Source organism: Ursus maritimus, unplaced genomic scaffold (assembly GCF_017311325.1).
Source record: "Ursus maritimus isolate PB19 unplaced genomic scaffold, ASM1731132v1 scaffold_22, whole genome shotgun sequence".
NCBI lineage: Eukaryota > Metazoa > Chordata > Mammalia > Carnivora > Ursidae > Ursus > Ursus maritimus.
The window spans coordinates 22,650,228-22,674,497 of NW_024424675.1; the positions used below are offsets into that span (position 1 = coordinate 22,650,228).

At 46.4% G+C, this 24,270-nt stretch overlaps 1 protein-coding gene across 4 annotated transcripts in view; it reads left to right on the top strand.

Annotated features, from left to right (window-relative positions):
• ASXL1 (ASXL transcriptional regulator 1) overlaps positions 1 to 24,067 on the top strand; it is a 75,341-nt gene extending 51,274 nt beyond the window's left edge. For 2 of the 4 annotated variants that reach the window (XM_040638148.1, XM_040638150.1), the window contains 9 exons: positions 13,118 to 13,238; positions 13,315 to 13,412; positions 13,980 to 14,073; positions 14,496 to 14,648; positions 15,923 to 16,086; positions 16,182 to 16,278; positions 17,675 to 17,780; positions 18,062 to 18,695; positions 19,219 to 24,067. In XM_040638148.1, coding sequence (XP_040494082.1) covers positions 13,118 to 13,238; positions 13,315 to 13,412; positions 13,980 to 14,073; positions 14,496 to 14,648; positions 15,923 to 16,086; positions 16,182 to 16,278; positions 17,675 to 17,780; positions 18,062 to 18,695; positions 19,219 to 22,116 — 4,365 coding nt within the window. In that variant the 3' untranslated portion in view covers positions 22,117 to 24,067. Of the gene's footprint in view, positions 1 to 13,117; positions 13,239 to 13,314; positions 13,413 to 13,979; positions 14,074 to 14,495; positions 14,649 to 15,922; positions 16,087 to 16,181; positions 16,279 to 17,094; positions 17,781 to 18,061; positions 18,696 to 19,218 lie in introns of those variants that run through there. The other 2 variants (XM_040638151.1, XM_040638152.1) reach the window with 2 other exon arrangements.
• Positions 24,068 to 24,270: the final 203 nt, after the last annotated feature.

The following is a 24,270-nucleotide window of genomic DNA, read 5'->3' on the forward strand; positions in this document are numbered from 1 at the left end:
TACCTCTTTCCATATTTATAACTTGCTACTCCAGTAGTGAAAATCCTGGCTCGCATTATCTACTTTACGTCTCATCATTTGCTCAGTTCAGAATAAACATTTAATGGTTTCAGAATTTCAAGCCCATTCCACTGTGAAAAACAAATCTATTAAAAGGAGAGCTCACTGTTTATAGTTTATTTAGTTCTTGAGCCCAAGTGTACATAGTTAAAATAGCCTGTTCAGAAAGTTCCTTCGGGCTAGATCCACCTCTGCCTTCCTTCAGTGTGGTTATGTCAGTCATTTGAAATGCTTTAAAATTTTCTGCTAATAGCACAGTACTTTGTCGTCTCAAGGCTCAGGGAAAACAGGCGCTCTCACACATTGCTGTTAGGAATACAAATCCATGCAACCTTTTTTGAGGGGGCTTTGGCATTGTTCACAAAATTACGTTTGCTGTTAACCTTTGACTTGGCATTTCTACTTCAGGAATTTACTCTGAAGAAGATGCACCTTTTTTTTTTTTTTTTTAAGATTTTATTTATTTATTCGACAGAGATAGAGACAGCCAGCGAGAGAGGGAACACAAGCAGGGGGAGTGGGAGAGGAAGAAGCAGGCTCACAGCGGAGGAGCCTGATGTGGGGCTCAATCCCGGAACGCTGGGATCACGCCCTGAGCCAAAGGCAGACGCTTAACCGCTGTGCCACCCAGATGCCCCTGAAGAAGATGCACCTTTAACAACACAGAAGTACAGATTAATGGGGTTATTCAAGATAGTAGTATTTCTATTTGTGAAATGTTAAAAGCCACCTAAGTGCCTGTACATGGGCTAGTGGGTGTATAAATAAACTTTGGTACATCTGCATCATGGAATTCTATGCAGCTGAGAAGAGAATGAAGACTGTGAAATGATCGATTGCAGGACATATGGTTAAGTGAAAAAAGGAAGTGCAAAATACTGTGTATGGCATGTAACAGGTTTAAGGATAAAGGGGAAATAAAATAGATGTGTATATAATCATTTGTGAAAAAAAAAAAAAAACAAAACAAAAAACCAACCCCGAGAAGAAACTGGAAACTAACGAAATTGGTTACCCAACGGGATGGGTAGGAGTGGAACATACAGTTGGGGGTAAAAGGAGGGAAGAGAAGGGATGAGGGCAGTGTCAGTTTCTGAGCATAACCTTTTATGTAGTTTGGGCTTTTATAATCATGCTATTTCACGCACTTAAAAATTAAATAAGTAAAATAACAAAGATGAGGAGTAAAAACCAAAATGGATTACAAACAGAAAAGATGAAGCTAATGCTTCATTCTCCAAAACTGTTTAACAGTGATAAAATTCTTGGTATGGTCAGACACACAGTTTCAGTANNCCTGCTGAAGGTCGGTCTGGGAGCCGTCCTTTCTCCTGTTCCTGGTCTGTTTGTAGGGGGTCCAACTGTCCTGAGAAATTTCCCGGGGCACAGAACTTGTAGTGCTAAAACTGGGAAAGTCCCAGGCAAATTGGGGTGAGTTGGTTACCCTGTTAGACATACATCTGTCTGTTTTCCTGGACTTTCCCTTCATCACCACCTTGGGAATTCTTTTCTTCTTTTCACCTGTCTTCTATGATATAGTTTCTTTCCTAGATCTTGTGTGGATATAATTTTTGTTTTAATTTAGTTTGGTTTGTTGTTTATTGTTGTTATTTATTTGTGGAAGAGATTCTCCAGTTACTTCTGAGAACAGATGCATAGGAGGTATATTATTTGAAACTGTACCTATCTTTATCCTGGGTTCCCTATCGGATTCTGGGTTTGACTTAAGAATTTTAAAAGAGGGGCACCTAGCTGGCGCAGTCAGAAGAGTATGCGACTTGATCTTGGGGGCATGGGTTTGAGCACCATATTGGGTGTAGAAATTACTTAAATAAATAAAACTTAAAAAAAAAAAACAATTTAAGAAAATATTACATTCTGGGGCGCCAGGGTGGTGCAGTCAGTTAAACGTCCGACTCTTGGTTTTGGCTCAGGTCGTGATCTCAGAGTCATGAGATTGAGCCCTATGTCGGGCTCTGCGCTCAGTGAGGAGTCTGCTTGAGACTCTCTTTCCCTCCATCTGCCCCTCCCTGCACCCACTGGCACATACTCTCTCTAAAATAAATAAATCTTGAAAGAAAAGAAAAGAAAAGAAAGGAGGGAGGAAGGGAGGGAGGGAGGAAGGAAGGAAGGAAGGAAAGAAAATATTACATTCTCCAAAACTGCTCTTGAGAAGCATGATGCATTCTGATTCCTTTGTGATGTGTTCTCTCTGAATGGAAGATTTTTGTATCTCTTTTTCAATTCTCTTTTCTGAAATTTCATGGTGCAGTGCTGTGGAATGGGTCTTTTTTCATTCATTTTGCAGGGCATTTTGCCTTATTAAATCTGGAAGCCCAGGTCTTTTCATTTTGGGGAAACATATTTCTGTCTTTTCTGTTTTCTTTGGAACTTGTTTGTTGTGGGACTTTCTTAATGAAACCTATTTTCTTTTTCTTCTGAGTCAGTTCTTTGGGATATAACCTATTGTTGCTGGGAGTTTTGTTTGGTATTACTTTGTGTTTCTAGCAGATTGCTCACGTTCACTGATGTTCCTTTATTTTTTTTAAAGAGCGGTCTGTACTTTTTGTTCTGGGGCTATCTCTTTGAGAGCATACACTGTGAAATCTTCGTTATCTTTGTTTCCTTTCGCATCCTTTTGTTTTTGGTTGCTGTTTCATCTGACAGTTGTGCTCCGATATCTGGTGGCCCTTGATAGGTCGTTCGCGGGGAGAGAACTGGCAGATTCTGGGCTCGTGGGCTTGTGGGCACTATTTGTTGGATGTGATGGAGAGTGGGGGCCCGGGTGCTTTTTTTTTTTTGAATCTCCAGTTCTCTACCAGAAGGTGTTTTCTGTTAGGCTGGTCACTTTCTGGGAAGAGAAATCCTTTCCTTTCTTGCCAGCTGGCTGAGAGCAGGCTAGGGCTGGGGTTGTAGGGCTACCACTGTGAGGAGACCTTTGGGAGCCAGATTGGAGAAGGGAGCTGATGGCGTCACTTTTTGTATGTCATCTTTGACTTACTGCTCCTGTTTGGAGCGAAGCATCTCGCTTCCTCCCCCATTCCTTGAGCTGGTGTGTCTGATTCTGGACCCTCTCTGGTTCAGTCCAACCAGAATTAAATCTCCTATTTTCTTCTGAGGTTAGAGATGAATATTGCCTGATTGTTTGGGGACAGAGAGGAGACCTGAGGGGTCTAACTTCTGGCTCAGACTTCCAACCAATTCTCCTGTTTTCATTCCCATGCCTCACTCTTGTGTGCAGTGGTTCCTGGACCTTTAATCACTGGCCTCTTGGGGGTTTTGCAGTGCTAACTGGCCAGCTTTTTGGCTTTTCCCTCTGTAGCCTCAGACTTCAGCTTTCTTTCCCCTGCTGAGTCAGTTACTGCCTGTCTTCCTGCTATCCATCTTCCAAAATTCTGTTGGCATCTCTCATCTTCCTTTTCCTCCCCCTTTCCCTTTGTCCATTTATACATTTATTATTCCCTCAGAGTCAGTCCTAAGAGGCCGCAGGAGGATGCAAAGAATTATGTCCATTTGCCATGGTTAAACGGAAGCTCAGGCCTTTGTGCAAAGGAAGTGAGAAATGGCTTTGACTTCCACAGTTCCACACCAGACCCTACCCTACCCCTGTCCCTTCACCTGCCACCCAGGACTATGGCCCTTGTTCTTTCCCAGTAGCAACCACTCTCATTAACGTGCATCCTTCCTGTTCTTGTGGATCCATTAAAAATGTGTGGTCTGTTTGTTTATATAGGTGTATTTTTATTTCTTTCAACTACTGTTTAATAGTGTATCATACCAATATACCTGATGGTATTTATCCAGTCCCCTATTATGGATATTTAGTTTTTTTACTATTACAAATACACTGCAATAATCTCCTTTTACTTTTGTAGTCTCCATGTGCAAATGCATGAGAGTTTTTCCAGAGGACTATTTCCTTAATGTTTTAATGGGTAAAATGGATGTGGTTTGGAGGCTTTCTTTGAGGCTTGATGAAAACATTCCATTAATTAAAAAAAAAAAGATTTTATTTAAGTATTTATTTATTTGAGAGAGCATGAGTAGGGGTGGGGCAAAGAACAGAGAGGAAGGGAGAGAGAGGGGGAAGGAATCTCAAGCAGACTCTGTGCTGAGCGTGGAGCCCAATGTGAGGCTCCATCCCACAACCTTGAGATCATGATCTGAGCTGAAACCAGGGGTTGAATGCTTAACTGCCTGAGCCACCCCTGTGCCCCTGCAACCATCATTTTTGACCACAATTTGGTTTATCCTATAAAGTCGAAGATGTGCCTCCCCTCACAATCAGTAATTCTACTCTTAGGTATATATCCTAGAGAAATTCTTGCCTGTACAAGGAAGTTCATAATCCCATTGTTTGTAATAGCAAAACATAATAAGCAACATAATGTAAGTAACATAATGTCCATCAGACAAAAGAGTGGTAAATAAATTGTGGTATATCTATAGAATGAATAATAGCAATGAAAAGGACTGTTGTGTGTATCAATATGTAGGAGGCCAGGAACATAGAATTGGATGAACAGCAAGTCTCAGAAGAGTACCTACAGTATGCTATTGACACAAAGCTAATTCAAAAGCATGTAAAATTTAAAAATACATTATCTAGGGGCGCCTGGGTGGCACAGCGGTTAAGCGTCTGCCTTCGGCTCAGGGCGTGATCCCGGCGTTATGGGATCGAGCCCCACATCAGGCTCCTCTGCTATGAGCCTGCTTCTTCCTCTCCCACTCCCCCTGCTTGTGTTCCCTCTCTCGCTGGCTGTCTCTATCTCTGTCGAATAAATAAATAAAATATTAAAAAAAAATAAAAATAAAAATACATTATCTAAGGATATATACATATATAGTTGAACCATTAGGAAAAATAAAACTCAAACACAAAACTCAGAAAACTGGTTACCTGGGGAGAAAGGAGGACAGAATCAAAAGGGGCAACCAGGGGGATTGATGGGATTGGTAATATTGTGTTTATTAAGGTGGGTTTTTATTGTTCTTTATCCTTTATATATATTTTTTTAAGTTACGTTTTTTGGGTTTTATTTTTTTATTTAAATTTAAGTAATTAACATTTAGTGTATTATTAGTTTCAAAGGTAGAGTTCACTGATTCATCAGTCTTCTAGAACACCCAGTGCTCGTTACATCACAGGCCCTCCTTAATGTTCATCACCCAGTTCTCCCATCACCCTCCCTCCCCTCCAGCAACCGTCAGTTCGTTTCCTAGGTCGTTAATATCTTTTTACATTTTATTTTATACCTGTGATGAGAAAAGTAGAATTACAAAACTTCCAGATCTTTTCAAAAATTTTACTGAGACCTTTCTCTACAGTCCATAATCTCTTATTAACGATTCTGAAATTTAAAATATTTTTTAAAGATTTATTTCTTTGAGCGAGAGAGCACTCGTGCACACTGGGGAGGAGCTGGAGAGGGAGAGAGAAAGAAGCAGACTCCCAGCTGAGCACAGAGCCCAGCTCGGGGCTCCATCCCATGACCCTGAGATCATGGTCTGAGCTGAAACCAAAAGTCAAAGGCCCAACTGACTGAGCTGCCCAGGCGCCCCTAAAATCTAAAATACTTTGAGAACTGAAATTTTTTTTTTCCTAACTCATTTGGCAGTAAAACCTGTCCTGTCTAAACTCATTTGGTGGCAAAACTCTGATCCAGCCTGACCAGGCTATTTATTTTAGTTGGTTTATGCATGCATATTATTTCAAAAAACATCAATGTGTGTTTTATGTATGATACATTAAAACCCTACTCCACTGTATTATCACCCCCAAATTCAAGAAATCCTGAATTCTAAAGCACATCTAGATCCAAGGGTTTCAGGGGAGGGGTCATAGACCTGTGGTCACATCACCATCGACTAGAAACTTTGCAGTGGTGGGTGGCAAATCATAGATGAGAATTTGTTTTATTTCTGGTTGATGGAAGCTTCTTTTTTATCTTTAAGAAGAACTCAATTTTTTTCTCTTTAAACTGTATTCCAGGAGTGTGTTCATTTTAAAAATAACAGCTCTTTTCTTTCTTTGACAGCTATAATATTGAATCTGCTTTGATAATGCAAGTGGAGTTCAAATTCAATAGAACTTTTTTTTTTTTTACATTAAGTATTTTTAAAAATGATGTCTTAGGCATACACAGGGGTTGCTTTGCTAGTTTTAATTCCTCTCTAGGATTCATATAACAAAATTAAAACATCGCTAATGGACCGTTTTGGTTCGATTATCTAAAGTGGAAGTTTACCTTTGGATCTATAAACTTTCTGTACACATTAATAGTTCTTACGTTGTTTTTACAGATTCTGGTTAAATTTTTCATGTTTGCAGAGCTGTCAGTTAAATTCAGTAAGATGTTTTTAATCCAGCTTTATTGGGATATAACTCCCAGAAAGCGTACAGGTCAGTGGCTGTTAGTGGATTCATAAGGTCATGCAGCCATCACCATTGTCTGACCCCAGAATGTTTTTGTCACTCCCAAAAGAAACCCCATATCCTGTAGTGGTCGCTTCTGTTCCTCTTTTATCCTGTTCTCTATTTGCCTAATTACCAGAGCTTTCTAAAAAAAGCAGGTCCTCCCTTTTTTTTACTTTTTTTTCAAGAGCGTTTTGGCTCTTGTGGCCCTTTGCAGAGTCAAGTTGTATTAAAAAAAATTATGTTTCATTGAAATTTTATTGAATTTACAAACCATTTTGGGAAGAATTGACATCTTTACAATGTTGAGTTTTCTTAATACAGAAGATGGTGTGGCTCTCTCTTTAAGTTTTCAACCTTTCTCTATAAGGTTTTATTTTCTTTATAAGATGATTGTATTTCTTTTGTGAAATTTGTCCCTGAGTATCTTATATCTTATAGTCTTCTTATAAATTACATTTTCTAATTGGTGATGTTATTGCTGAGTTTTTAATGTGCTCTTGAATCTCACAACCTCACTGAATTTCTTCTAGGTTTGAATCTCTTGGCTCTTCAATGTAGATAATTATACTGTCCGGAAATTTGAACACTCTTTCTCTTCTAATCTCTTTTTTAAAAAGAGGTATTGTTAGGAATTCTAGTATACTGTTGAGTGGTCGGCATGCTCTTAGTTTTTAATAATTTATATTCGGCAGCTCTCAGATCAGCCTTCCCTAAGAAGTCATACTCATTTCTTGCTCAGGAAGTGCTTTTCAGCTCTACAAAGAAAGAAGAGGCATACCTGAGATTTGTTATCTGTTTTTCCAGTTCAGAACCTAATCTTGGGCAGTTGAAATTTCATCAGTTGAAATTTTAGTGTTCTATTTTATTCATGTTTTGGGCTTGTTATATTCACAGTGCCTTTTATTATTATTATTTAAGTATTATTATTTAAGTATTATTATTATTTTTTTTTAAGTATCTGACTTGGGGGGTGCCAGGGTGGCTCAGTTAAGCATCTGCCTTCTGCCTTAGGCTCAGGTCATGATCTTGGGGGCCTGGTATTGAGCCCTGTGTGGGACTCCCTGCTTGGTGGGGAGCCTGCTTCTCCCTCTCCTTCTGCTTGCTGCTCCCCCTGCTTTTGCTGTCTCTCTCCCTCTCTCTCTGTCAAATAAGTAAATAAAATCTTTAAAAAAATGTTCTTTTGGGGCACCCAGGTGGCTCAGTCGTTAGGCATCTGCCTTAGGCTCAGGTCATGATTCCGGGGCTGTGGGATCGAGCCCCTCATCCGGCTCCCTGCTCGGCAAGAAGCCCACTTCTCCCTCGCCCACTTCCCCTGCTTGTGTTCCCTCTCTCACTGTCTCTCTGTCAAATAAGTGAATGAAATCTTTAAAAAAAATGCTCTTTTAAAAATAATAAAAAATCTGACTTGGGATGCCTCGCTGGCTCAGTAGAGTGTGTGGCCCTTGATCTCGGGATTGTACATTTGAGCCCCATGTTGGGTGTAGAGATTACTTAAAAATAAAATCTTAAAAACAATATCTGACTTAGGGGAAAATATTTAGGTTTATTTATTTAGTAGTAGTAGTATTTTTCATCATTAGCTTCTTTTCCAGTTGCCTTGCCAAACTAATATGCTTTGTGTATTTTAAGAACACTTACTTGTGTTAGGAGGTGAATATGGGTAAAAAGTATAGACAGTATTCTTTGTGCTGCTTTTACTCTTCCAGCTTTTCTGTAAATTAGTTCCAGAGAAAGTGTTTAACATGTATTTGTTTGTAAAAGTAACATATGCCCATGATCAATATTTAAAAGGTCCCAGAACAAAGAACTCCTGCAACTATATTAAAAAGACAAATGACTCCATTTAAAGATGCGCAAAAGACTTGGACACTTCAAAAGGGAAGATAAGAGAATGGCCAGTAAGCATATAAAAAAGTGCTCAATATCTTTAGTCATCAGAAAAATGAAAAACCCCCTGTGAGGTACCACTGCACCTGCTAGCATGGCTAAAGTAAGACTGACCACACCATATGAGGAGGATTTGGAGCGTCTGGAACTCTCCATACAGTGCTGTTAGGAGTGGAAGTCTTTGGAAATGTCTGGAAGTTGTTTTCTTGTTTGTTTTAATTAAGCATTCATTCATCCCATATTCAGCAGTTCTGTTCCTAAATATTTACACACGAGAGATGAAAACCTGTCCAGAAAAAGGTGTGTGCAAGAATGTTCATAGTAGCTTTGTGTTCATAATAGCCAAAATCTGGAAATAATGCAGATGTCCTTCAACAGGAGAGTAGGTAAACACATGGTTGTCTATAGGAATACTACTCTGTAATAACGGATAGTGAACGACTGATGCCTGCAGCAACGCGAATGAGTTTCATCAACATTAGACTGACACATAAGAATATATACTGTGTGATTCCATTTCCATAATGCCGTGAATAGGCAAAGTAATTTTTCGTGATAGAAATAAGAACAATTGTCTCAGTGGGGTGGGAGGGCAGTGTAGAGTCGGGGTTGACTAGGAAGGGGCACAGGAACTTTTAGGGATGTTGGACATATTCTGTATCTTGATAAGCATTTGTCAAACTGATGAGATGGTATACTTAAGATCTGTGCGTTTTACTCTGTGTAAGTTATACCTCATTTTAAAGAGTAAGGAAAGGGACACAAGGGATATACATTGATCCAAGAGCATTCCCCTTTATATAAGTGCGATGTAATTATCACACTCAGGAAATTTAACATTATTGCATCCCTTCTATATCTACTATGCAGTCACATTTAAATACCCCAGTATTGTCTTTCATAACATTTAAAATTGGGTTTCAGCAAAGGAGCGCTCCTTAACCTGTTAATTTTTTAAGTTTCTTTTTTTTTTTTTTTTTAAGATTTTATTTATTTATTCAACAGAGATAGAGACAGCCAGCGAGAGAGGGAACACAAGCAGGGGGAGTGGGAGAGGAAGAAGCAGGCTCATAGCGGAGGAGCCTGATGTGGGGCTCGATCCCAGAACGCCGGGATCACGCCCTGAGCCGAAGGCAGACGCTTAACTGCTGTGCCACCCAGGCGCCCCAGAATTTAAAGTTTCTTGATAGAAAATATCCTTGCAAAAAAATTTAAAGTCTTGAGTCTGAGAGCATATTATCTGATGCCTATAATTCTCAGCTCATTTCATTTTTTTCAGATGTCTGTAGTTAATGTTTGGAAATTTATGATATCGGATGTTTGGAGTTTAAATGGAAAGATTAAGGACCTTTAAAAAGGCAGAATTAGAATTGCAAATCTTGCTTTCATTTTCTTAAATGTTTTGTTCTGTTTTTTACTGAAAATACATGGCTTTGGAAATTTGGGGTAGTAGTTTGAATTGCAAACAAGTGGGCAGTATTTCTGTTTGTTTAATAATGAGATTTGTAATCAACACTAGGTTCCCCTAGACTCTGGGACCTAGAGGAAGGAAACTCACTTTTGGTGACTTAGCTGTCAAAGAAACATTTAGCATTATAATTTTTTTTTAAAGATTTTATTGATTTATTTGACAGAGAAAGACAGCCAGCGAGAGAGGGAACACAAGCAGGGGGAGTGGGAGAGGAAGAAGCAGGCTCCTAGTGGAGAAGCCTGATGTGGGACTCGATCCCAGAACGCTGGGATCACGCCCTGAGCCGAAGGCAGACGCTTAACGACTGTGCCACCCAGGCGCCCCTAGCATTATAATTTTTTTAATGTTATTTTTTTATCACAAAAAATACACGTTAATTATAGAAAATACTCCAAATCAAAAAGAAAGTCCTCACAACTCTGCCACCTAGGGGTGCGATGGCTATAACACGTGAGGAGTGTCTCGCTTGCCTTTTGTCTGTGCACACAGGCTCACATGTTTTTTCTTTTTAAATAGATGATGTAATCATAATGTGTGAATTTAACTGCTTAATTCACTTGGTGCGTCATCAGCCTTTCTCATTAAATATTCTACAGTTTTATTTCAAATGACTGTCCACAGTAGTGTTCCTTGCCGGAAATTCTGGAATTATCTTTTGTTTTAAAACTTTTTTATTGTAAAAATGTAAGAGTAAAATACATGCAACATAAATGTTCAGTTTAATGAATGTCATAAAGTAAACACCCTCATACCTGCCACTGCAGTCAAGACTTGGAGCGTGGCTGGCAGCCAGCAGCCCCAGTACACTTTCCCACCGACGGCTCCCTTCTTCCCCTTAAAGGTGGCTACTGTTCTGACTGTTCCGAAGTTCTGTTCTTGCTTTTCTCTATTGTTTCTCAGCTGTGTTTGTATCCCCAACAGTGTAGTTTAGTTTTGCCTGTTTTTGAACTTCTTACAAATGGGGTCATTACAGTGTGCATTCTTTTGTGCCTGGCTTCTTGCGTTCAGCATTTGGTTTTTCAGAGGCGTTGGTATTGCTGAAGTTCATTCGGACTGTGTGCTGCCGTGTTTTGATTCTACTGCTGGTGGTCACTTCAGTTGTGTATAGTGCAGGTTTTACAGATGTCGCTGCCATGAGCACTGGATGTGCTTCGTGGTGTGTGTGTGTGTGTGTGTGTGTGTGTGTGTGTGTCGTGTGTGTGCGCGCGCGTGCGCATCTGTTTATTTCTCTAGGGAATCCAAATGTAGGGCGGACATTGCTGGGTTGTAGGATGTTTTACCTTCAGCTGTGCCAGATAATGCCAAACTGTTCTCGATTGGCTAGATCCATTTTCAGTGTACCTGTTTCTCATCCCCATTAGCGCTACTTGGTATTGTTTCGTTTTAGCCATTCTTATGGATGTGGTGACATCTCCTTGTGTCTTAATTTGCATTATAATGTATTTTCCTTATTGTTAGGTTAAATAGGTTTATGTGTGAAGGTCCGGCCCTTTGGATATCCTGTTTGGTGCAGTGCTTAATTCATGGTCTTTTGCCTATTTTTTTCCTGGGTTTCCTTTTTCTTACTGATTTATGTATTTAGATACAAGATCTTTATTAGTTATATGAGTTGCAGATACCTTCTCCAGCTCTGTAGGTAGCTTGCCATTTTTACTCCGTTCATGGCGTCTTGTACAGAAGAGAGGATCTTAATTTTAATGTAGTTCCATTGATCGACTTTCTCCTTTTAGGGATTAATGCTTTTCATGTCCTGTGTAAGTCTTAGAAATGGAAGTGTGGGGTTAAGAGGTTTCTAGATGTTAACTTAGAGTGTGCCTCTGCCACTGTCAGTGCATGAACCTTTTGATACCATCTTCACTGTCACCGACAGTGTAGGCGTGATTCCCCCACCCTCTCGCCGGAACTGGAGTTCTTTGTCTGTTCATTAATGAGTATTGTATCTTAGTTTGCTCCTGAGACTCACAGAATGAGTTTGTTGCATCATTCTGTGCACACGGCAGCCGCTAAGCATAATTCCAAGGTTAATACTAAAAATGCTCTTTAGCTTTTAATTCTGAGGAACATTTACAGCTGGTAGGAAGAGAGCTAAAGATCTCAAAAGCCGTCTTCTTTTTATTAATTTAAGTTAGCAGAATTTGGGCTTAAATTAATGACAGTAAGTTGATGAAGACAATATAGTGGATCATGGGACGCATGAAATTGATGAGTTAGAATTGTGTAGATTTCCTTTATAAATTCCTGGTGTAAGAGGTAGAATCATGACTTTACTCTTCTTCACACACTTTATTAAAGAAGACATCCTTACCCTGACTTAGCTCTACTTCTCCTCTCCTCGCCCCCCAGTATTCATTCATTCGGAGTCCTTTCTAATTGTGAGGTTGGAGGTGGCCCCTTGGTTTTCCTTGGGAATGGGTGGCGTTGAACTCAGACTGACACAGAGCCTGTTGGAAAGAGCCTCGCTAGGAGATGAAATCGAGCAGCGCTCTCGCCTGCTTTCCTCCATCTTCCAGTTAAGTCGCTGGCACTTTCCTGAGCCTTGTCACCGTCTCAGTCCTCCTCCTGCCTCCAGCCTTTCTGTTACTGCCAGGGTGGAATCCCTATAACTCCCATCATGCCCCTCTCCGTGCCCTTCAGAGACTTGCAAACAGTCCCTCAGCAGTGTCTCACCATCTGCCTGGCGGCTTGCTCTTGACCCTCATGCACCTAGTCCCCCTGCTGAAATCTGCAGTTCCCTTGCATTTGGAATGTTCTTCCACATTTGCTCATCCCATTATCTAGAACTCCCTCCTGTCTGCTACTGCCAAGTCATTCCCCTGCTAGCTAACTTCTTTTACCTCCTTGCAGGCCCTAGTTGCATGCCGTCTTTCCTCCAGCTCACTGAGTTAGCTGCCCCCTCTTCCGGACTGCCACAGCTCTCTCTCTGCCTCTGTTGCTGTGCGTTGTATCGTGATGCATTGGATTTTCTTTCTTACTCAGTTGAGCTCCTTGAGGGCAGGGCCCCAATTCCCCCCTCTTCTGCTCCCCGCCCCCAGGAACTAGCATGGTGAAGCTTATAGGAGGCGCCCCATAAACATTGAGTGGACTGAATGCAAAATCATATCTAACTTTCGTGACGTACATATGAAAAGAACTTGTAGAGAAAGAGGTCAGTTAGAAAGGGATAGGAATTTATCAGTATTCTAAATCTCTCTTCTCCTAAAGCAGTGCGCATTTAGGAGTGACTGCTGTGCCTGTAGGATCTGTGGGGTTTTGCTCACCTGAGTTGTGCCTTGCTGTCACAGAAGGATGCCCTGCAGTGGTCTCGCAGTCCGGCTGCAGTGGAAGGAGAGGAGCCAGAGGACACAGCCGACGTGGAGAGCTGTGGATCTAACGAAGCCAGCACTGTGAGCGGTGAAAACGATGGTAAGTACCCGTCCCGGGATGGGCTGAGAGCCACAGGCAGCTGCTGGAGACTAATCTTTATTTCCCTCTCTGCCAGTTTCTCTTGATGAGACATCTTCGAATGCGTCCTGTTCTGCAGAATCTCAGAGTCGGCCTCTTTCCAATCCCAGGGACAGCTACAGGACTTCCTCACAGGTAGGGAGGAGAGTTGGTGGCTAGGCTGGGGGTAGGTGAGGCCAGGCACGAGATAGGATTCTGCCTCTGCAGCAAACTATGAGCATATCAGGAGAGTGGAGCAAATCAGTGTGGTCTCCGCCTGTTAGTACAGATACAAGTGAGCATGGATCTGAGAGCAGAGTGGTTGGTTTTTCCTCATTACCACAGATGGGTAGTTTCGCTCCTGCTTCGACAAACACGGCAACATCTGGAACATGGATAGCACAGTGCAGAGTGGGGAGCACGTGAGCTTGGGAGTCAGCACTCAGAATGATGGCCCTGCTGCTCGCTAGCTTTGGGACCTTGGGCAATTCCTTATCTGTGAAACGGGGTGACAGTACATTCCATTCTGCTTGGGGTTGTGTTTGACACAGGGGCCCACACCTGGCTTAGTAACATGAGTCCGTGCTCTCACCGTTACCCACCTGAGCTGGTTGAATGTGAACTCTGTTGTACCAAACGGTGGGTGGAGACATGGTGGAGAGGAACCACTCTGGTGGCCCTGCAGGTGACTCAGGCTCCTTTTGTAATCCCTCGGGCATCTAGGCAAACAAGCAAAAGAAAAAGACTGGGGTGATGCTGCCACGAGTTGTCCTGACTCCTCTGAAGGTAAACGGGGCCCACGTGGAATCGGCGTCAGGTACGTGTAAACTTGCGATGTGATGCTCCTTCCTCAGATCTTGGGGCCTGCCCCCTCTGGCAGCAGTGTCTGACCTAGGTGGCGTGGTGCCCGTCGAGCCAGGAGGCCCTCTGGCGGGCGGCACGCCGTGGTGGTGAGGCCTGAGCTAGGTTGGCCTCGCAGGGCGGCGTGAGGGTCCGTGAAGAGTGTGCAGGTGCTTGGTAAAGGCGCAGTGCTGAGCAAACTAAGACGGCGGTTTGGCGTTCTTACGGATCCTGTAACGCCAGACCATGTGGTGGTGATCTCTGACAGCCCAAGGTTGGGCCATGGAAGCACCCACTATTGCTGGCAGTGTCTCAGGGAGAGCTGGGAGAAGTAAGCTTGTCTGAGAGCCCTGGGCGCGGCGGGTGATGCTTTTGACCAGTGGAATGCTGTGCCTTCAGGGTTCTCGGGCCGCCACGCCGATGGCGAGAGTGGCAGCCCGTCCAGCAGCAGCAGCGGCTCTCTGGCCCTGGGCAGCGCTGCTACTCGTGGCCAGGCCGAGGTCGCCCGGGACCCTGCCCCGCTCCTGAGAGGCTTCCGGAAGCCGGCCACAGGTGAGTGGCTCGGCACTCATTTCTCTGCCTGTAAGGGGGGCCCCTGCAGGCCTAGTGAGAAGAGGACAATCTTCTGTTCCACTTCCTTTACCAGTTTATTTTGACTTCTTGGGTGGCCCTCTATTCTTTTGTTTGTTTCTTACCTTGTATTTTGGTTATTTCACATATAGATCTTCTCTGCTAGACTGTGAGGGGACTTGTGGGCAGAGATGGTGCCACATTGTTCCTTGTATGTCCCTGTAAGGGCGTGGCCCATGCCTGCTTTGGTACGGCTTAGTAAGTGGGTGAGTGAAAATTGCTTCTGAGCTGCTCAGTGAAGAATTCCAGCATCCGTTTTCTTTCTATGGTAGCATCCTGTCATGTTTGTTCTTCACATCCAAAGTTTCGTTCAGGCACCCTTTTTTCTAGCCTAGTCATAACATTGAGTGGAAGGAAGTCTGTTGAGTTTGAGGTTGCAGACAAGTTCATTAGCATGCTCCTCCCACCCCTCAGTAGGGCTATTTGCAAGGCCAGTATGCTGTTTGCTAGGCCAGGATTCATTTCTCAAAGCCCACATGCTGGTCATTTGTAGATGGGCTACATGAAACCATTAAGAAGACTGGCTTTGGCTTCTGAAAATTAGAATGAACTATTGCCCAAGTGAGAACTGGGTTTGCTGTCTTGCTGCTTTTCCAACTCATCAGCAGTGCTTAATCTTAAGGTCTCATAGGTCTCTATTCTAAGTGATTTTTTCAAATAAAAGTAACATTTGCTGAGGTTTCTGTGAGAGATATCTGTTGATATCTCAGTGGCTTTAAACAGCCTTCTGCCTTTCTGTGTGGAGGTCATAGCTCTCTACCCTGCTCAGGGAAGGCTTCTGCAGAGTTTCCTGTAGAATGCTAACGAGATTCGCTTTTAGACAGCCACCATCGTTTCTCCAGTTGGCTTTGTGGAGCCTGTTCTCCAGCTTTGGAGGGAGGCTCACATCACAGCCTGCCCCCTGCCTGCTTTTCTTGGGGAAGAGTGTCCTCTTTAGCCTGTGTCACAGCCCGGTACAGAGTCTTCTCTGAGAGGATGCAGGCCCAAGTGTTCTCTTGGGTTTGATGGCAACAACCGTAACCTCCTGGACAGAATTAATCGTGATGCGTAGGTCTGGGTGGACTGGATGTGTGCGCAGATTAAGTTCTGGGTAGTTCGGGTGCGGCCACTAAAATTTTTCCCTCAGTTGGCATTTGCTCTTTTGCTTTGAAAAGCTGAATATCTATACCTTGCTTCTTGCTGCTTCAAAATCACAGGTCAGATGAAGCGCAACAGAGGGGAAGAGATAGATTTTGAGACGCCTGGGTCCATTCTTGTCAACACCAACCTCCGGGCCCTGATAAACTCTCGGACCTTCCATGCCCTGCCAGCCCACTTCCAGCAGCAGCTCCTCTTCCTCCTGCCTGAAGTGGACAGACAGGTGCAGATGGGGAGCTGCCTCTTCGCCTCTCTCTGGGTGGGCTTCTGTTCGCTTTCCGAGTTTCTTTATTGTGCTTTTCGCCTTGATCCTTCTAGGTGGGGACAGATGGCCTACTGCGTCTCAGCAGCAGCGCACTGAATAATGAGTTTTTCACTCACGCAGCTCAGAGCTGGCGGGAACGCCTGGCTGATGGTGAGTGGATGTTCTGAGACGGCTTGAGAGGTACCTCCCGTGTGTGGTGTCACTTGTCCTTGGTATTTAAAACCCAGACATTCATTTTGCACCAGTTCTCTTTCCCTTTTTTTCCCAGAGGGTCTTTAGTGTAAGGCAGGCTTTCCTCACAGTACTGCCGAGTGTGGGGGCTGTTAGTGTGCTCTGTAGCTTTCGAGAAGGTACAGAGTGTTTGGGCTTCTGCTGTTCTGAGTGTATGTGTCCACCTGCATCACCACCTCATCATTAGCGCTCTAAACTCCTGGTCTTTCCAGCAATCCTGGTGTCGTCTAGATGGGCGGAGGGGACTGTGCCGTGGCATTGACTTACGTGTTGGGTTCTACCAGGTGCTCTGTCTTTTTAGACACTGCCACTTGGAGTGACCGTCGGCTTCTCTTAATTTAATTTTATGGGGAAGCTACGTGGGGAGTGTGCTGGGAGTCCCTAAGACTCTCTCTAGGTTTGATGATTCACTAGGAGGACTCACAGGACTCCTGCCGTTGTACTCAGGCCTCACAGGACTCTTCCTGTAGTTGTACTCATGGCTGTGATTTATCCCAGTGAAGGAATACGGAGCAAAATCAGCAAAGGGAAAAGACGCTTGGGGCGAGGTCCAGGGAAACCAGGCGCAAGCTTCCAGCGTCCTCTCCCAGAGGAGTCACACAGGATGTGCTCAGTTTTCCCAGCAATGAGTTGTGACAGCACGTGTGAAATGTAATCTGCTGGGGAAGCTCGTTAGAGACTTGGTACCCAGGTTTTGTGTTTTTTTTTTTTTTTTTTTTTTTTTTTTTAACTCAGAGCTGATTGTGTGGGAAGCCTCTGCCTGGCACATAACCAGATTCCAGATTCCCCGAAGGAAAGCAGGTGCTCGCCATAAACCATCTTGTTTGCATAAACAGTTTAGGCACAGTAAGCCATTCATGTCAGTTAGGGGGGTGGGAACCCTCCTGAAATCCAAGCTCCCAGATGTCAGCCAAGGGCCAACCTTGTAAGCAGGCCTTTCCAAGAATAAGCCATCGGGCCTGCTCTGTTAACCTTTTTCTGCACAGGGAGAAAGAATGGTTCTTTTGTTTGTTTCCATTTTGCTCTTTTGGTTGATCAGTGTGTTGCTTGTTGTTGGAGACTGATTATCCGAGGGAAAAGTAAATTTCCCTCATCGTGGACATGTTCTGTCATGACCGTGAGCATGCTGTGGCTCTGGAGGAGACAGGAATGAGCGCAAAGGAGGTAGGGTTAAGGAAAAAAAGAGCTCCACGCCCACCAAACTCCTGTGTATTTTGAAAAGTCCTGATGTGGTGGAATTGCAAGATTTGGCTTTCCATAAGACAGACTGTAGTATCCTGAATGCACACACTCCAAAAGCTTTCTTTCTCTTTAGGCGAATTCACTCATGAGATGCAGGTCAGGATCCGACAGGAAATGGAGAAGGAAAAGAAGGTGGAACAGTGGAAAGAAAAGTTCTTTGAAGACTACTATGGACAGAAGTAAGGCCCTTGGTGCTGCGAGTCCTGGTCTGGGCTTTGGGGGGCAGAGAAGCAGATGCTGTGTGAGTCGTGCACGCCAGCATCCGGGGCGAGCACAGGTTGGCCGCGGTGGCTTACCCGGCTTGTTTAGCTTAACGCCATTCGTAGGAAAGCTAACATACATTTTCCTATGGGTAGTGGCATGTAGCTCAGATTTATTTTGTTCTGAGATATCTAACAGCTACAGTAAAATAGGCATGCTCTCTCTGCCCTGTAACTGATGGTGTGAGTTTGGTTTGCAGATTGGGTTTGACCAAAGAAGAGTCATTGCATCAGAATGTGGGCCATGAGGAGGCTGACATCAAGAGTGACTTGCGTGTCCCAGGAGAATCAGCACGGCCACAGCGTGGTCCAGCCACCCGGCAGCGAGATGGGCATTTCAAGAAACGCTCTCGGCCGGATCTCCGAACCAGAGCCAGAAGGAATCTGTACAAAAAGCAGGAGTCAGAACAAGCAGGGGTCGCTAAAGACACACAGTCTGTGGCACCAGACATCCCCCTCTACAAGGATGGGGAGGCCGAGAGCGACTCGGCAGAGGCAGGCAGCCCTCATCTGCCTGGCACGGCCTCTGTAGCACCCGACCCAGAGAGTGCCGAATTCCTGACCCAGCCTGTGGCTTCCCGGACGCAGACTGATCCAGGCGACCTGGCACGCGCCTCCGTGTCTCCAGACAGGATTCCCAGCTTGCCTCAGGAGACTGCGGATCAGGAACCCAAGGATCAGAAGAGGAAGTCCTTTGAGCAGGCGGCCTCCACATCCTTTCCCGAAAAGAAGCCCCGGCTTGAAGATCGTCAGTCCTTTCGTAACACAATTGAAAGTGTTCACGCCGAAAAGCCACAGCCCACCAAAGAGGAGCCCAAAGTCCCGCCCATCCGGGTAGGAGGCTGTTTGATTCCTGGCTGTCCTGGGGCCAGGTTCCCCTTGAGGGTCAGGAGATGTGCCGAGCCCCTTTGCGGAGACAGAAGGCTCCGGGCGCTTGTGTTAATTATGTGAGCGTGTAGAGCCCTGTACAAGAGAGCCATTCATGAGACTGACTTGATGGTCAGGGGATAAGGTTCTTTTCTTCCTCGCTGCTTTGTTCACTCTGTTGAAGTTCTGTCTGGAGGTCAGAATCCTTTGGGGTTTTTAAATCTTTTATTAGGTGGTGGTAGATTCTTTGCGCAGTGTCTCACACATCCCACCAGAAATTAAATTTAGAAGCATGGTATACGACGGCCCTTGAGCGGAGTCGTCTCAGAATGGTGTGGTGTCACGGACAGCCATTTTACCGCCATTATTTCGTTTTTAAAGGAAATTATTTGATTCTCCCCCTAACCTACTAGAATCTTGGTTTAGCTGTACAGTTTCTAGGTCACATCACCCAGTCAATTAAAACTGTTTTCCACTTCTTCTCTTGCAGATTCAACTTTCACGTATCAAACCACCCTGGGTGGTTAAAGGTCAGCCCACTTACCAGATATGCCCCCGCATCATCCCCATCACGGAGTCCTCCTGCCGGGGCTGGACTGGTGCCAGGACCCTCGCAGACATTAAAGCCCGTGCTCTGCAAGTCCGAGGGGCGAGAGGCCACCACTGTCATCGAGAGGCGGCCACCACTGCCATCGGAGGGGGGGGTGGCCCGGGTGGAGGTGGCGGCGGGGCCACCGATGAGGGAGGTGGCAGAGGCGGCGGCAGTGGTGATGGTGGTGAGGCCTGTGGCCACCCTGAGCCCAGTGGAACCCCGGGCACCCCTGGAGAGTGTGCGTCAGATCTACAGCGAACACAACTACTGCCGCCTTGTCCTCTGAATGGGGAGCACATCCAGGCTGGGCCTGCCTTGTCCAGAGCCAGGAGAGAGGACCTGATTGCTCTCAGAAAGGAGGAGAGCTGCCCACGGCAGAGGGTTCCAGATGTCCTCACAAGTGGGCTGAAGGATACCTCTCAACTCCCCATTGCTCCCACTGGGGACCAGCCATGCCAGGCTTTGCCCCCACTGTCCTCCCAAACCCCGGCCCCGGAGAGATTAGTTGAGCAGCCTGCGTTGCATCTGGATGTTAGAACTGAACATGAATCTCGTACCACCTCGTGGGAAAGTGATGGTGAGGATCGAGGACCCTGTCTTCCCCCAGAGAGTGGTCCTGTGCAGTCTCCAGTGGGGGATGTTGTATTGGAAGGAGGACCTGGCCAGGTTCTAGACCGAGACAGTAACCCCACCATGAAGGATCCTGTGAATGTGACTCCTAGTTCCGCCACTGAACTGCCATTGGCTGGTTGCCTGAAGGATAGACCGTGTGATGAGGAATTAGGACTTGGTGATTCATGCCCACCCACAAGGGAAAGTGCTACTAGACAAGAAGACTTGACAACTGAGGTCCTCGTTTCTGATGGTGCTGCTCTTTGGGTGCCTGGCCTACCAGAGGATGAGGCAGTGGGACAGCCTGGACCAGACTCCAGGAAACGTGTCCCATCTGTTGAGCCCCAGGCCGTGGAAGAGTGGGAGAAAGCTGCCCCCCTCATTCCTGCGTTACTTGGGGATTTGACAGCTGGGGAGGGGCTAGACCCCCCTAACCACTTCCCTTTGCTCTGGACAGTGCCATCTCAAGGGTGCGCTGATGACGGTGCTGGCAGTGACCGCAAACTGGTGGAAGGTGAAAAGTTGAAAATCAATGGAGACTCTGAAGCACTGAGTCCTCATGGCGAGTCCACAGACACGGCTTCTGACTTTGAAGGCCACCTGTCTGAGGACAGCAGCGAGGCTGACCCCAGTGAGGCCACCGTGGTGAAGAGAGCCTTGGTGGCGGACACAGATGAGAAACGCAATTGGAACCACTCTGCCTCACTCTCCAAAGTGAATGCTGACCGGAGTCTGGTTACAAGGACAGACAGCATGGCTACTCCTCAAAGCTGGGTGTCTCGTGTATGTGCAGTCCCCCAAAAGATTCCAGATTCTCTGCTGCTGGCCAGCACCGAATACCAGCCGAGGCTCATGTCTTTGGGCAGGCCTGGGTCCTCAGTGGAGGCCACGAACCCACTCGTGATGCAGTTGCTGCAGGGCAGCTTGCCCCTAGAGAAGGTTCTTCCTCCAACCCAGGGCACCAGCAAACCTGAATCCCCACGACTCCCGCTTATGAAAGAGCAGAGCCTTGGCGGCTCCCTGGGAGTGGGATCTTTGCAGGATTCGGCAGAAAACAGTTGTGCGGTTGGCAAGAGCAGCCCCCGTTCTTTAAGAGCTTCAAAGGAGCCTCTTCTGCCTGAGAGCTGTGAAGTAAGCACTGGTCTTGCCAGGCTGGAGCCCACGCAGGCTCCTGGAGCACCCCAGAAGACTTCCAAGACAGTCCCAAGTCTAGACTCCCTCTATCCAGGGACAGAGCTGACGGCTCCCTCTGGGAAAGTGGAAGAAGTGGATTCCAAAGATCAGAAGGAAGCCCGTGACATGTCCCAGGGCGGTAATTCAAATGCTGCCCCAGGCAGAAGTCTAGGAAATCTCACTACCTCGAGAGCCCCTTGTTTCTCATCTCCACACGCAGTCTCCTTGGATCCCAATCAGACAGGTTGGGCCCTGGGTAATCAGAACAGTGCTGGAGGCCAAGGGAAGAAGCTCTTTGGCCCCAGGAATGAGGCTGCAGCCCTTCAGCGCCCCAGACCCGTGGAGCCAATGCCACTACCGGCCGATGCCCCTCCCGGTTTTCCCAGTCGGAAGTTGGGGCCAAGCAAAAACTCTGTGTCCGGTGGGGTACAGACCGCTAGAGAGGACTGGGCTCCAAAGCCACCACCTGGATCTGTTGGCGGCGGCAAGAATGAGAAGATTTTTGGGGGCGGTCCTCTCAAGGCAAATGCCGAGAACAGAAATGCCACTGGGCCTGGTCCTCGGGAGCTAGTGGATCACTTGCAAGGGATGCCCTTTGTCCTTGACCTGCCCTTCTGGAAATTGCCCCGAGAGCCTGGGAAAGGGCCTGGTCAGCCTCTGGAGCCTTCCTCCATCCCCTCCCAACTCAATATCAAACAGGCATTTTATGGGAAGCTTTCCAAACTCCAGCTAAGTTCCACCAGCTTTAATTATTCCTCCAGCTCCCCCTCCTTTCCCAAAGGCCTTGCTGGAAGTGTAGTGCAGCTGAGCCACAGAGCAAACTTTGGTGCGAGCCACAGCGCGTCCCTTTCCTTGCAGATGTTCACCGACAGCAGCACGGTGGAAAGCATCTCGCTCCAGTGTGCGTGCAGCCTGAAAGCCATGATCATGTGTCAAGGCTGTGGTGCGTTCTGTCACGATGACTGTATTGGACCCTCGAAACTCTGTGTATTGTGCCTTGTGGTGAGATAATAAATTATGGCCATGGGAAAAGTTGTATATTTAGTGTGCGTATTTTGATAATGATTGATCCTACATCTGTATACAGAATATCATTGATATAATAGACTCTGTTTCTCCAGGCAAGAACACTCTGGCCCCTCCCTAAAATTTATAGTGCTAAAGCCCCTCTGTCAACTTATCAGCCCTTCCGGTCCTGCTGGAAGGGTTTCCTGCTGGGCAACTCATTGGGCTGCCCAGGGCCGGCTGGCCAGCTTGAGCTCTCATGCAGACAGAGCCTGGTGTGGCGTGGGGAGCCTGCCTTGACACCCAGAGGGACTTGAAACTGAAGAAAGAAGGTTGTGTTCCCCATCAAGGGAACTAACCTGCCCGAACTGAGTAGGCATGTCAGTCTTCCACTGCCCCCTCCCTGCCATCTTCCCTTCTGCTACTCCCTCTGGGGGAAGCCGATGGCTGGGGAAGCCAGCACAGGGTTAAAGTAACTCCCAGCAGTGCCCACCAGGGGGCCCAAGCACCTGTTGACCTCAGGGTCACAGTTCAGTCATTTGCCAGTTGACAGGAGCCAGTTTGACCTTTGGTTCTGTTGCTGAAGCAAATTTAGGACTTTTCCTGTCTCGGTGCAATGCACTGTCCCGCAGGACCATGGGGCTGGGCATTGGTTTGTCTTTCCTCTTAAAATGCCATCTGTAGACCTTGTGAGTCAGATGTCCAGAAGTTTGGCAGGTGAATTCCTCTGCTTGACACCCTCCCTGTCACTTTGGACTCGATGGGAGTGGGCATCTCCACGCACCTGTGTATGTGAAAGTCATTTTACATTTCAAAGCAGTGTGTGTTTCTTATTTTTATATTTTTAACTCTTTATCCTTGGATGTATAAAGTGAACTTTTTGGCTTCTGTAAGTATGCTCTATGCACCTCTAATGTTTTATCATGTATTTATATGTTGTACACAGTACTGGCCGATTCTGTAAATGGATGTATTGTACAGAGAACACGAGTGTCTCTCCCTTACTATCCGTCTCCGGCGTCATCGCATTAAAGTGGTGTGCTTCTCTCCGCCGGTGTCAGAGCCGCCACGTGCTGTGCTGCCCGACAGGATGGTGGAGCGACTGACTTGTGATCTGCCAGCATGGCCCAGTGCCCTGTCCTGGTCACCCGGTGGACCCGCCGTGGCCTGCAGAGCCACGGCCAGCCCGCCCGCGCTCTGCCGAGCAGACGTGTCTCTCGCCCCTCACGTCTCCTCTCTTCCGACCTTCCACTGGCCGCTCACTACCATACGTGACAAATCGCCGCCACCAGTGTTAAGTGCCCTGGAGTCAAGGGTGAGTGCCCTGGGCAGCCCCAAGCAGGCTTTCCAGATCGGGCTCCAGGGTTCCCACCTTCAGCAGTACCTGGGACCATCTGATGTACTTTTGACAGCAGGTTGGGGAAGAAACAGCCACGCCTGTTGCCCGCCTGTTGCCCGCCTCTCTCCCCACACACCTCCAGCACGTAGACGTCTCCGTAGTTGTCTTCCCTCGCCTTGCTTCCTGCCTTATTTCTTACACCTCGACTCTTTGCAGAGTTGAGAGCCCTCCTTTTTGACTTTGGTCTCCCTGTGTGAGTGCTTCTGTGTGAAGTAGAAAATTGGTGTGACCTCAGCAAGTCTCGTTTCACCTGAAAGACCTCTCCCCCACCCCCATTTCATCCACTGTGGCATTTTTGTCATCGGAAGCATGGGTGAGAAGGTGGCAGTCACGTGGTGATGTCAATGCAGTATTGGCCAAGTCCGAGTTGTCAACTTGCAGAGTCTGTTTACCAAAGACAGGGAGCAGAGGCCCGGGTGTGTGTGATCCTCTTCTGCCGTGACCTTTGGTGGCCTCTAGGCTACAGGTGGAAACTGGTCTGGTCCGTGGGGCTGTCCAGGGAAAGCTCTGCCCTTGTATGTCTCTTGTGGTTTTGGAAAAATAAACCTGTACAGCCTGCGCTTGTGGTCTCCGTCGTCTTGTGTGGCCGCCCTGCTGGGCTAGGAAGGAAGGCCAGCAGTACAGAAGCCAGCTCGCTTCACCTTGGTTCCAGAGCCCGTGTTCTCGGCCTGGGAGCTCTTCTTCTGTGAGGTTAGTGCTGAAGGCCCGACTTGCCACTTTTGGTGGCCTTTAGACCCTGGGCATGGCGAGCAGACCCCTAG